The sequence below is a fragment of the Ochotona princeps genome, chromosome Y, assembly GCF_030435755.1.
Source record: "Ochotona princeps isolate mOchPri1 chromosome Y, mOchPri1.hap1, whole genome shotgun sequence".
In the NCBI taxonomy this organism is placed as follows: domain Eukaryota; kingdom Metazoa; phylum Chordata; class Mammalia; order Lagomorpha; family Ochotonidae; genus Ochotona; species Ochotona princeps.
In genome coordinates this window covers 11,955,679-11,968,932 of record NC_080866.1, presented here as the reverse complement: position 1 = coordinate 11,968,932, position 13,254 = coordinate 11,955,679, and the positions used below count along the sequence as shown (strand labels likewise).

The following is a 13,254-nucleotide window of genomic DNA, read 5'->3' as shown; positions in this document are numbered from 1 at the left end:
ATAGTAGTGGAGAAAATGGACATCCCTGTCTTGTTCCAGATCTCAGTGGGAAGGGTTCCAGCTTTTCTCCATTCAATATGATGATGGCGTTGGGTTTTTCATATATGGCTTTAATTATGTTGTGGATTTTTCCATCTATGCCTACCTTGGTTAGGGTTTTTAGTAGGAAGTGGTGTTGGATTTTGTCGAAAGCTTTTTCTGCATCTATTGATACTATCATGTGATTCTTGTTTTTCAGTTTTTGCATGTAGTGTATCACATTTATGGATTTGCGAATGTTGAACCATCCCTGCATTCCAGGGATGAATCCTACTTGATCTGGATGAATGATCTGTCTCATGTGTTTTTGAATTCTATTGGCTAGGATTTTGTTGAGAATCTTAGCATCAATATTCATCAAAGAGATAGGTCTGTAGTTTTCCTTCTCTGTTAGTTCTCTGTCTGGTTTTGGGATTAAGGTAATGTTGGCTTCATAGAATGAGTTTGTCAGGGATGCATCTTTTTCTATTGTTTTGAAGAGTTTGTAGAGGATTGGGGTCAGTTCTGTTCGGAATGTTTTGTAGAATTCTGTAGTGAAGCCGTCTGGGCCTGGGCTTTTCTTTGTTGGGAGGTCTTTAATCACTGATTCAATTTCTACTTCAGTTATGGGTTTGTTTAGGTCGTTTGTTGCCTCTGGACTAAGTTTTGGCAGGTGGTAGAAGTCTAAGAACTTTTCCATTGCTTGGTGATCTTCTGATTTGTTGGAGTACAGTGCTTTGTAGTAATTTCTAATTATGGCCTTAATGGATGCGGTGTCTGTTGTTATGTTGCCTTTTTCATCTTTGATGTGTTAATTCTTGCCTTCTCTTGTTTTTTCTTTGTCAGTCGGGCCAGTGGGGTGTCTATCTTGTTTATCTTCTCAAAAAACCAGCTTTTTGATTCATTGATTTTGTGTATGTTTTTTTTTATTTCTATCTGGTTGATTTCCTCCCTTGTTTTGATGATTTCTTGTTTCCTATTGTGTGTGGGGCACTTCTGCTGTTGTTTTTCCAATTCCTAGAGGTGTGTGTTTAGTTCCTGTATTTGGCGCCTCTCTTGAGCCTTGACATGAGCTCCAATTGCCATGAGTTTACCCCGTACCACTGCTTTGGCAGTTTCCCACAAATTTTGGAATGTTGTGTCAGAGTTTTCATTGGTTTCCATAAATTTTTTGATCTCATCTTTAATTTCTTCTCTGATCCATTGTTCGTTTAGTAGCATATTGTTCAGCCTCCAAGAGTTTCTGTATTTCCTTGGGCATTTTGAATTGCTGATTTCCAGCTTCATTCCATGGTGGTCTGAGAGGGTACATGGTATGATTCCTATCTTTTTGAAGTTATTTAGGTTTGCTTTGTGTCCTATCATGTGGTCGATCCTGGAGAAGGTGCCATGCACTGCTGAAAAAAATGTATAACCTGTGGCCTTAGGGTAAAAAATTCTATAAATGTCAACCAAGTCCAGTTGTTCTATTGTTTGTATGAGCTCTGTTGTTTCTTTGTTGAGTTTTTGTTTTGTTGATCTGTCTATTGTTGTTAGTGGGGTGTTAAGATCACCCACTATTATTGTGTGCATATCTATGTCTCCCCTTAAGTCCATGAGTAATTGCTTCACGTTTGAATTTGGTGCATATATGAACAAAGCCAATAAGACCATACAAGAAATGAAAGACAACCTCAGAAAATCAAATATTAGGATTATTGGCCTTCCTGAAGGAGCGGAAAAAGAGTCAGGAATGCAAATGGTGCTCGACGAAATTATACAGGAAAATTTCCAAAACACTTGGAACATGAACCCAGCCCAAATCCAGGACGGTCAGAGGACTCCCAGCAGATATGACCCAAAGCGATCTTCACCCAGACATATGGTGCTCAAGTTCCACTCCAATGAAGACAAAGAAAGAATCCTGAGACAAGTACTAAGCAGGGAAGCCACTGGTTTGGCAGTAGAGCAACCAGTACTTGGGATGCAGGCTTCACAGTCACTGCCTTTGCCCACTGCATGTCAATGACTGTTGCCAGAACCCGGTTGTTTCCTCTTTTTTTTTTTTTTTTATCTTTCACTGTCTCATCGATTGAAGGTCTTATGTCTGAAGTTGTTCTGACAGTGTATAATTGTCAAAAGACTAAGAAACATTACTGCCAGGTACCAATCTCATGGAATCTCCATGTATTTAGGAAATTTTTGACACTGGAAGGGTTTGATCAATGCTAATTAGAGAAAGGATGTGTCTAATGGCCCCAGTTGATCTAGATTCCTCAAGGCCCATTTTGTGCTCTGTTTATTAAGCATAGTGATATCTTATAAAAAAAGAAATAGTGTTTATATACAATGTGCTTTTAGAAACTGGTCATTAAATTCACAGGTCATTAGAATAAACATGAAAGAAGACATATAATGTAAAAGTCACTGAGGAAAGTAGAGGAGAAAGGAAAGTGATCTTGTCTTGGAGAGAAATATCCTCTGTAGTTGTAACATGCCATGGCTCTTACCTCATCCAATTGGCAAAAGAAGTATCCTTTCCATACATGTACTCATGGCTGCTCATGCCCTTGGCTATCTGAGTTTCAAAAAAATAGGTTTACATGTTTCTGAAATGGGGGTAGTTCTTCAGAAGTATTAACAACACTATCATCAAGTTCTGTGACATTACATGAGTCCCACACATGTTGATTCTTTACATAGTGTTGGTACACATTTATTCTGGTTTATTTCCCTACAGTAGAAGCCCATAGAGGAGATTGCCACTGCTTTATTTTTAACAGCCCAGTGATATTTTCTATGCTAATATTTATTTATTTATTGGAATTATTTATTTTTATTACTAAGTCAGATGTACAGAGAGGATGAGAGAGAGAGAGAGAGAGAGACCTACCATGTGATGAGCCACTCCCCCAACTAACCACAACAGCCAGTGCTGTGCTGATCCCAAGTTGGAAACCAGGAAACTCTTTGGGATCTCCCATGCAGGTGCAGGGTCCAAGGATTTGGACTGTCCTCAACTGCTATCCTAGGCCACAAGCAGGGAGCTGGATGGCAAGTGGAACTGCTGGGATTAGAAACAGTGCCCAGTTTTGATCCCAGCAGGTTCTAACTGAGGACTTTAGCCACAAGGCCATGACGCCGAGCCCTATGCTAATCTTTACAGCCTGGTTGATCATGTTGGCTCAACTCATGCCATAATGTGTAGAAGGACACATGAATCAGTCTCATGCTAGGCAGGTGAAAAGCCATCAGACTGGAAAGGGATGTGCTTCTTACCTGCCAGCTGTACCCACTGTTGGCTTCCTCTTCCACTTTTGTGATCTTGCCCTCAAAAGGACCAAAGTGCAGCCCCAAAGGCAGATCAGATGCTTCATTAAATACTCCAAGCCCAGCCTCCGGAATGCTCGATGGGCCAACTCGAAGTCCAGTGGGCACACTGAGGAGAGCATGACTAGGATGTCCCTTTTCCACTGGATTGTCCTTTAGAAACACGGGGGGTCCATGAGCAGCACAGCTCTTCAGGAAGCAGATCTGACACTTCTCACAATCTGGAGATGAGAGTGGAAGGGATTAGGAAAGTATATCAAATGTTGCTGGCTATAGAGAGCATCAGAGGCAGCCAAGTGCTCACATCACTCAGTCTCAGTCTTGCACCCCAAGTTACCAGAAGACAGAATGATGTAAGACCAAATTACAAGTGGAATTTCAATTCAGATTTTTCTTTGCGGATGTGCCAAAGGGTCGCTTACACAGGTAGTCATCATCCTCAATCTCACTGAACTCTTTGTATGTCTTACCCTTTCTTCCTTTCAAGTTCTACACCTGAAATTCTTCACTCTCATCTTTTCTTCTGAGTTCTGAGATGGAGAGACTAAGTCAGTGAAGTTATCAGTTCTTTTGGGTTTAATGTTTCAAATAAAATAAAGGGCTTTCAAGACACGGAAAAACTGCATGGATATTTGTTTTTCATTACAATCTCTGGTTTTAATTCATTTCCCCTGAAGTTTGAATATCTGTTTACTTAAACAACAAAGAATGATACATCTAGAGATTGACACAGCAGTTGAGAATATTAGAGCATACAGAAGGCAGAGAGAGGTGGGGAGGTTCACTCCTTGAGTAACCTGGATAGCATCCAAATCAGTCTCAGATCAGAAAGCTTTATTCAGTTTTCCCAGGGGGTTGTAAGACCTCAAGCACTTATCTCCTCACCAAGTGTTATTAAGTTGTATATCAACAATTTGCTAGAGTCAGAGTTAGGGTCAGTTCTGGAACCCAGGCACTCTGCCATGGGAAACAGGCATAGTAACTGGCATCTTCACTCCTAGGACAACTGAATTTTTCTCTGTAAAGGTTTTGCATATAAGATAAGCAACCTGATCCCGATTATTATTTTTTTTTTAGATAATCCCCCAAAGAGCTTAAAATATAATCATGTTTCTAGAGGCTCTATTTGTTTTGTGTTGAGTATGACCCAAGCATGCAATTGCATCCCTCACAGCTTGACCATCCTCATCAAGCCTCACCCTCCTTGGGCTTCCTAGTGGGCCTAGAGAGACAACTCCTGAAATTATTTTCTTACCAAGTTTTTGTGTAGAGTGCTGTCCTGAGCTCTTTGATTCCTTAAGATGGAACACTGCTTTCTGGCCCTTCTTTGAGTCAGTTGTGTTTAGTGAATTTTCTGTTCCTGATGATTCCTTCGTACTGATTTCATTATGTAAAGACGCGTTGGACTTTCCCTTTAGTGAGAAAGTAACATGTTTTTTTTTAAACTCTCTGTTCAGTCCAGTTGTTCTTTGTAATTGCAAAGTGTTTTCAGGTACATGGCATTCTTTAATGTATCAGCAAACATGGGAACTATGTGAGGTGATTGAATACTGAAGGGAAAAGCAGTGTCTGTGTTTCTAGTGTATTTGGGGATAGATCACATCATTTGAGGCGGTTTCTCTCCAGATGGTTTTCAATTTTCTCTGCAGAAGTGAAAGTGGAAAAGGGGAGGACATTTAGATAGGTAATCTGGAGAACAACGTTTGGGAAAGCATGTCGGTAGGGCTTCTTTAGAAAAGTATGTCTTGGGCTCGGCGGCATGGCCTAATGACTAAAGTCCTCGCTTTTTACACCCCAGGATTATATGGGCACCGGTTCTAATCCTGGCAGCTCTACATCCAATCCAGCTCCCTGCTTGTGGCCTGGGAAAGCAATTGAGGACAGCCCAATGCATTGGGACACTGCACGTGCATAAGTAACCCAGAAGATGTTCCTGGTTCCTGTCTTCGGATTGATGCGTTCTGGCCCTTGCGGCTCACTTGGGGAGTGGATGATCGGATGGAAGATCTTTTCTGTCTCTCCTCCACTCTGTATATCTGACTTTGTCATAAAAATAAATATTTTTTTAAATAGTATGTCTTATCAACCTATGGACCATGAAGGCAAAATATAGGAAAGCACAGACAGGATGAAATACAACTGGAGAATTTTGTGGCATACATGAGGTTAGGAAGAGGTGAAATCAGATGATTGTTCAAAAAATAAAATGGTGATATAAGCTGAAAATGACAGTATCTTGAGCATAATTGATTTGGGGATTGGATGATCTGGGCCTGTTTTAATTGGCTTGAGCCCAGGTGTACTGTTAGATACTTCTCCACAGCTATTCTTCCTGACCTGTAAATTGGCATGCAAGTAACTTAAGTTCATTTTGAGATATTACATATTCATCGATGTGCATTTCATAATATTTTTATAATACTGCTACCAGTTTACCATGTTTTTATACCTGAGTCCCACTTCAGTAAGATATACATATATGTGTGTGTGTGTGTGTGTGTGTGTATGAATATATATATACATATTTCTTTAAAATTCCATGGACTTGCTTTTCTGTTTTATCAGAAAATGTTGAATTAATTTTCCAGAAAATTTGGGGAAGTTCTTCATGATGCAAACTCTGCCAAAATTTTGGAGAAGTATTTGTAATCAAATGGAAACTCAGAAGTCACGTTGTATTGTCGAAGCAACAGGAAACAAAAATAATTGCAAACATTGGAAGGACTGCGTACTTAGTACCCAGAGAAAGAGGAGGTTGTTTTGTCCTACAAGAATGAGGACATGAGTTTAAGATGCAATTCTGTTTACTGTATGAATGAACACAGAGGGAAGTTTAAGTTACTGCCTGTTTGATACAATCTCAGCATTAAAGCCTGGAATCTTCAGGCTTGGATGCTCTCTCTCTCTCTCCCTTAAAATTTTGTGTTTCTTTGTAAGGAACATTTCCAGAGAGAAAGAGAGATAAATATTATCAATCCACTGAATCATTCCCAAGTCACGGCTACAGCCAGAGCAAAGCTGATCTGAAGCCCAGAACCAGGAGCCTCCTCCAGGTCTCCCACATGGTGCCATAGTCCTAAGGCTTTGGGCCATCCTCCACTGCTTTCCCAGGCCATCAGCAGGGAACTGGATGGGAAGTGGAACAGCTGGGAAATGAACTGGCTTCCACAAGGGACCTCGGCGTGTGCAAGGTGAGGATTTAGCCACTAGGCCCTTGCAGACTCTGCTCTAAATAAAGTCCCTATGAAGGTGCGGACACCCACTCTTATCTCAAACATTTCACAGTACTATACCTCACATTCCTCAACGTTTAAATGAGTGTATTTCAGTAACTGATTCATAGGGTTGTTGGAAGGTTTAACTGTGTGTGTTGATGATAAACCTTACAAACAAAGTCTGAAATTCTGTGACATCAAGACAAGAAGTAGCTATTATTTGGCTTGTCTTGTATAATGTTCATGATCTATTATGAAAGATCTATTATGAAAGCTATTATGAAAGATCATGACAGGAAGAAGACAGTTACCTTTCTTTCTTACCTGTGAGGGACTTAAGAGGAATATTATTTATTGATTTATTATTATCTCTTTTAGTGAATAGGTTTTAAAAGCTACTCACCTTCTGCTGTCTGGTGTGTTTCTTTTTGCAGGTCATGCGACAAGTTTTGACTAGAAAGTGATGAGAAAGCATTGATAAATATTTCAAAATTTTGCAAACTCCATCTACCATGTATGCTGAGTGAGAGGCCCTGTGCCTCCTCTTCCTGGATCCTCTTTTTGACACATCCCTAACCTTGAATCTGTCACCCCCATTTTACCTTGTTGGATGCATTCCAACAACAAGCACGACCTCCCCACATACATTGAAACACTTACCCACAGACTTCTCATATCTAACAATAAGAGTTAACTGATGGAGAATGTCAATGGGAATTGGAAGGTACACTTACATTAAAGTGAGAATATCATTCTTTTGTAGAATTATAGTATAGGCTGATTTAGTTGCTGAGCTCCATGCAGTAGGTTTGGATAACACAGCAACTTCAAAGGTGTGAAGAGAACAGCTCTCTTGTTTGGCAGGACCTAGGGTAGCTGCCAGCAGTTTGGCAGGGTCTGGTGGGTGTCTCTCTAACCACCTTGACACAGTTTCATCCCCTTTTTGCACAGACACTCAACCACTGCACTAAGAATTCTGTAATCGATTGAGGCATTGCAGTGCAGAACTGCTGTGCACTGCCAGTTATGGGTTATTTCACTTGTCTTTGCCTAGCTAATTATTATTAGGAACTTGTAACTGGAATAAAGGTTATAACACATCTTCTACTTTGACTGTTGTCACCCTAACCATTAAATGTTTTGGAGAGTATAAACCAGATAAAATAATCTCTCTCACTTCCTTACACTTACACTTACATAGCGTAAAACTTATTTCAAAGTCAACAGATTGCTAATGAAAGAAAAGCTTTGGCCAAGGTAAGTTACATGGAATACAAATTACTTGAAAGTATGTCACTGAAACATAAGTCCACATAGTACACACCAAAGGGATTTCGTTTAAATGAAGTATTTCAAGATTATTTTTAACAAAATTGTGCAGTTTTAAGAACCTGTTGTCTTGCAAAAGACTGTTTTACCATAGAAAAGATAAAAGTAACATTTTTCTAAATATCTTTACATTGTTTAACTTGAACAGCAAAATGTTCTCATTGCCAGACTGTTTTGATGGCACTGCTTTGTTCTATCTATGTCTTGTGTGCAATTGTGGTCCCTTCAGCTTTTATTTTCCTAGGATTAGACTTGGCTGTTCATTATCTCTTGTCTTTTCTGAGAAGATTGTTGTTTGGAATTTGATTGGAGTTCTTGAATTGCTTCATTACTTTTAGTAATATAGACCTGTTCTTTAAATATTTATATGCATTTTAGTGCACAGTCAGATGAAAAGAGAGGAGGAGAAACAGAGAGGAAGATTGCCCCTCTGCTGATTCACTCTCCAAGTGGCAACAGCAGGCAGAGCTGAGCCAACCCAAATTCTGGAACCAGGATCCTCTTCCTGGTCTCGATCATAGTTGCAGGGTCCCAAGGTTTTGGGCCATTCCTGCCTGTTTTTCCAGGCCACAAGCATGGAGCTGGATGGAAACCAGGATTAAAATCGGTAGCCATAGTGTGTCCTGACATGTGTAAATTGAGGATTTATTTGGTAAACAACCACCCTTTACCCTATATGAACATTTTCATGATGCTGATTATACAAGTCTAGAAACATGGTGAATTTCTCCATGCTTTAATTTCTGTATATCTCTAATCTAGTTTATTTTGATATGGTTTCATTAGATATGATTTAATTTAGTTTAGCTTAATTAGTATTCTATAATGTTCATCATAGAATTCTTTTGCCAGAGTCCAGCTCCATCTGGGTTCAGAATTCAAGAAGGCTGCATGGGTGATGCACCAAGAGGAATAAAACAGACCACTACAATTCCAGGATCACAATGGACAATGCGGGAAAGCTGCACCCTTTATTTTACAGAAGCAATCTCAAGTTCTGACACAGATGTTTGACATCAATGTCAAAAGGGTGTATCCAAGTGTAATTCTGCCATTGGTTTCACCTAAAATCAATAGAAGTTCCTAGTACAAATCTTATGCTATAACTAAATCTTTTATCACAAAGCAAATGAGAATCTAAAGAACAAGGCAAGAATGAAACCCTAAATACGAGTCCCTTGATTAGCATGGGGTCAATGGAGACAGCCAAGGCAGTAAACATAATAAAAGGCCCTTTTGCAAGATGTTATTATTGACCTTATCCTCCAAGCACACACTAAGTATAAAGCCAACTCTATGGTAGCAAATAATGCCTGAAAGGGTTTGAATTCTTCATCAGGGTGGTCCAGTGTGTTCATGCAAAGGAAGTTAGAGCTGCATTCAGGTTGTTGTAGAGACATCCACCGGACCCTGCCATAGAGCAGGTAATTGCTTGAGGCCATGCCTGCAATGGACAAATAATCTTCACACCTTTGTCCGCCACATCCACTGCATGTACCCCAGCACTTCCCCTACTCTTATCATTAAATTTGAGCGTGTGGAGTTCTCTGCGAGTGTTTGAATCATGGAGCTCAGTCATTGGAACATGAATGGGCCAAAAGACAATACAAAGAGGAGAGCAATTAGTGTGATTCTGAAAATAAGAGAAAATGGAGGAAATGTCTTGTCAGAAATGAAAGATGAAAGAGATTGCAAAAATTGATTAGCAACACATCCCATTTAATGGCCTGAAGTTGAGAGTGAGAGATGGCAGAAATCTGGGCATTTAATTTGTGGATGCAAAGACTAGGAGATGTGTCATTCCATACACTTGGAGGTGAACTTTAATATTTCTGTGAGAGACAATGGAGTCATTATAAGGGAGAGGAGTGACACAAATCGATTTGTAAATACTGTGGCAAGTGGTACCAAATCTGGTTTTGAAGTGTTGAATTTCATTGCCAATGAATGATGGTAAAAGCTAACAACAAGTGAAACCAAACTATGTAAGGTGCATGCCAAAGATACCAATGATCCTTTCCATCTTTGGCAGAGAATACCATTTCCCATCTGAGGTTTAGCCATTCTTATCCAGCAGCCAGAGACAAGAGTAGCAACTTTGCACAGTTTTAGCAAGCTACAGGTGAGTTTCATAATTTTTAGTCTGACATCTCCAAGCATTGAAATAATTTACATTAGCCTACACAGAAGATGAATTGGCCACTTTACTTGGAAACTTCATGAATTAACATTGCTGTAACACTCACTGATACAAACATGCAATAGAGTCTGTGTGAGATGCTAAGAGTGATTTTTTTAACACATGCTCATGAGTATGGCTATGAATTTAAACAGCTAGAAATGTTACCACAAAATTCCACATCTAGGATCATCTATGAACAGTGAATAAATGTGCATATATGGTTTTGCTAACTGGAAATTTAATAGCTTCATGTCTCTAGTGCAATATTTCAGTCTGTTTGTTCATTTCAGCTCATGGTGTAAAATCCATGGAACAGACACATTCTATCACATGAAGTCCCACAAATAGCTGGACTTGATCTACATTACTTTTCCCAGTCTGGCACAGAATCAAAAACACAAATGACATATATATCACAGAATTTGTTGCTTATTCAATATTATTGTAAATTAACACATTTTTTCAAGATTTTATTGATATTGGAAAGTCGGATATACAGAGAGGTGGAGAGACAGAGAGGAAGATCTTCCATCAGATGTTTCACTCCCTTAGTGAGCCGCAATGGGCCGTTATGCGGCAATCCAATGCCGGGACCAGGAACCTCTTCCGGGTCTCCCATACGGTGCAGGGTCCCAAAGCTTTGGGTCGTCCTCGACTGCTTTACCAGGCTACAAGCAGAGACCTGGATGGGAAGTTGAGCTGCCAGGATTAGAACCGGTGCCCATATGGGATCCCGGGTCATTCAAGGAGAGGACTTTTGCCACTAGGCCATGCCGCTGGCCCTAACACATTTTTTACTACAAGTTTCACTGTGACCTCTGTATCTCCCTTCAAGTGCCATGGCAGAGAAGGTCATATCATAAATGCCAGAATTCTGAGCATTTTTACGCATCTCCAACAGATCAAATTCTAAATTTAAAGCTATCTGGAGAGAAAAACAAAAGATGGCCGACTGCAGAGAGCTGGTGTAGGGTGGAGTAGGGAAGGAGGGGAGCCGATCCAGCAGAGAAACAGGCCAGGAGGCGCTAAACTGTAGGGAGAAGAGCGAGAAGGTCACTGGAGTTCACTAAAGCAAGAAGATCTACACAGCGTGAAGGAACAGCCGCAAAAAGTAGGAAAGAAAATACAGCATGCCGCGAGAAACCTGGTGAGTCACGATCCCAGGCAGGGGGAAGGCAGCAGAGGCTCAACCTTCCCAGGGAAAACAGAGGCGGCTGGAAGGATAGGCGCCCACACCGACAGGGGCACCAGTCCCCTGGAAGGCAGGAGCCCCCAGAGGAGGCTACTGGACTGATCATTGGGTGCATTATCCCTGCAGAAGTGGAGGAAAAGCAGGGGAGATTTCCCAGAGGCTTGCCTACCCGCTGCTCAGCGGCGGTGGGAGAGTGCAGAGGGAACAGGAGCAGCGCTGTGGGACTGCGACTCAGAGATACCCATATCGGCTCCGAGCTGTGGACTGGCTGGGGGAGAGTCCGTGGATCTTGTTGCTGGACTCGCCCTGAGCCCCAGAGGCTGGGCAACGCTCGACAGGGCCTCACGTCCTGGGCAGAGGAGCAGACTAGTGGGGGCATGTCTCACCTCAAGGGCTCTGTGCCTCTCAGAGATCCGATTCCATCCTTGAGAGAGTGCAGCTGAGGAAGTGACTTCTTCAGGGCAGAGTCCCCAGCTGGGCTCAGCTAGAGAGGCCAGACTGGAGCTGGCTCAGCTGAACTGGCCGGACAGGTTTTCCCAGCAGGAGCCCGCTTGGAAAGACCTGCCTGTGGTGTTGCAGCCCTCAGTGGAGCAACGCTTCCGAGTTTGGCACTGGGGCAGTGGAGATTTCCAGCCCAGCACAGGCTGGGGTTGGGGATTTTAGGCTCCGAGCAGCAGGAGCCCTTGCTGTGCTAACCTCAAGCCCTGAAGGAGAGTCTCGGCTCAGCACTGAGGCAGAGTCCCCCGCTGTATTAGCCTTGTGACCCAAAGCCCAGGCGCGGCTCGGCAGAGTGAATCTATAGGGCACTGCCTTTGAGAGGGAGCCACAGGGGAAGGGGCCTGGCACTAGGGCTGGCCCACAAAGCCTCCTGACCCAGCTTGGGGCTGTGATCTACAGACCCTGAAAGCAGCTGGTAACTCAGGCTGTAAGCCCTGCTGGGCTCAGCCGGAGACCCCAAACCAGAGCCGGCTCAGCTGAATCACCGCTAAAACCTCAAAACAACAAGAAGCAAAAACACAAGGAGGAGAAGTATCAGAAAAAGCAATGACCCAGAGGAAAGCTCAAGCACTCCCTCCCAATACAACCAAAAACTAATCCCAATATCTGAGATGCAAGATGAAGACATAGAGGAACTATCAGATAAGGACTTTAAGAAGCTAATGATGAAATTCGTCAGAAAGAGTGAAAAGTGCTGGGAAGAGTCTAAGGCATTCGAAAACCATATCACTGCAGAAATAAATCAAGTCAAAAAGGGAATCCTTGATATAGAGAACAAAATTGAAAGCCTAACCAACAGAATGAACACAGCAGAAGACAGAATATCAGAATTGGAAGACAATCAGAATGAAAGGCAGCAGCTCATCAAACAGTTGGAGACAAATCTAGAGAAAGCCAATAGGTCCATACAGGAAATGAAAGACAACCTCAAAAAGTCAAATATTAGAATAATAGGCCTTCCCGAAGGAGTGGAAAAGGAGACAGGCTTGCAACGAGTGCTCAATGAGATAATACAGGAGAACTTCCAGAATACTGGAAATATAAATCCAGCACAAATCCAGGAAGGACAAAGAACCCCCAACAGATACGACCCAAACAAATCGTCTCCCCGACATGTGGTCCTCAAGCTACCTTCAAGTGAATACAAGGAAACCATTCTAAGACAAGTAAGAAAAAAGGATAAGATTACTTTCAGGGGAAGGGAAATCAGGATCACAGCCGACCTATCAGAAGAAACGCTCTAAGCAAGGAGAGAATGGGGTAAAACCTATCAAATCCTGAAACAAAACAACTGCCAACCAAGAATAATGTACCCAGCAAAGCTCTCATTTATATTTGAGAATGAAATCAAATACTTCAACAGTAAAGAGAAACTCGAAGAATACATCAACACGAAACCAGCTCTGGAAAATCTCCTCAGGAAGGTGCTAAACCCAGAAAGAAAAAATACAAACCAAAATCAAAGATGGCAAATGGGAAGACCTCCCCACTAAAATCCATACAAGAAAAGT

The 13,254-nt window shown here is 41.7% G+C and overlaps 1 protein-coding gene across 1 annotated transcript; it reads right to left on the bottom strand.

The window, feature by feature from the left end:
* Positions 1–2,503: 2,503 nt before the first annotated feature.
* Positions 2,504–6,981, bottom strand: LOC131478723 (histone-lysine N-methyltransferase PRDM7-like). Its single transcript, XM_058659298.1, has 4 exons — positions 6,946–6,981; positions 4,583–4,739; positions 3,277–3,548; positions 2,504–2,575 (listed from the first exon to the last, which is right to left on the bottom strand). The coding sequence occupies exons 1-4, from the start codon at positions 6,979–6,981 to the stop codon at positions 2,504–2,506; spliced, it is 537 nt and encodes a 178-aa protein (XP_058515281.1).
* Positions 6,982–13,254: the final 6,273 nt, after the last annotated feature.

Excerpts from the sequence above, each read along its gene's own strand:
- LOC131478723 (XM_058659298.1), bottom strand. The coding sequence starts at position 6,981 with ATGACCTGCAAAAAGAAACACACCAGACAGCAGAAG. Across the intron at positions 4,740-6,945 it reads AACACACCAGACAGCAGAAG|GGAAAGTCCAACGCGTCTTT; the intron begins GTGAGTAGCTTT and ends TTCTCACTAAAG. Across the intron at positions 2,576-3,276 it reads ACAGTGGGTACAGCTGGCAG|ATAGCCAAGGGCATGAGCAG; the intron begins GTAAGAAGCACA and ends TTTGAAACTCAG.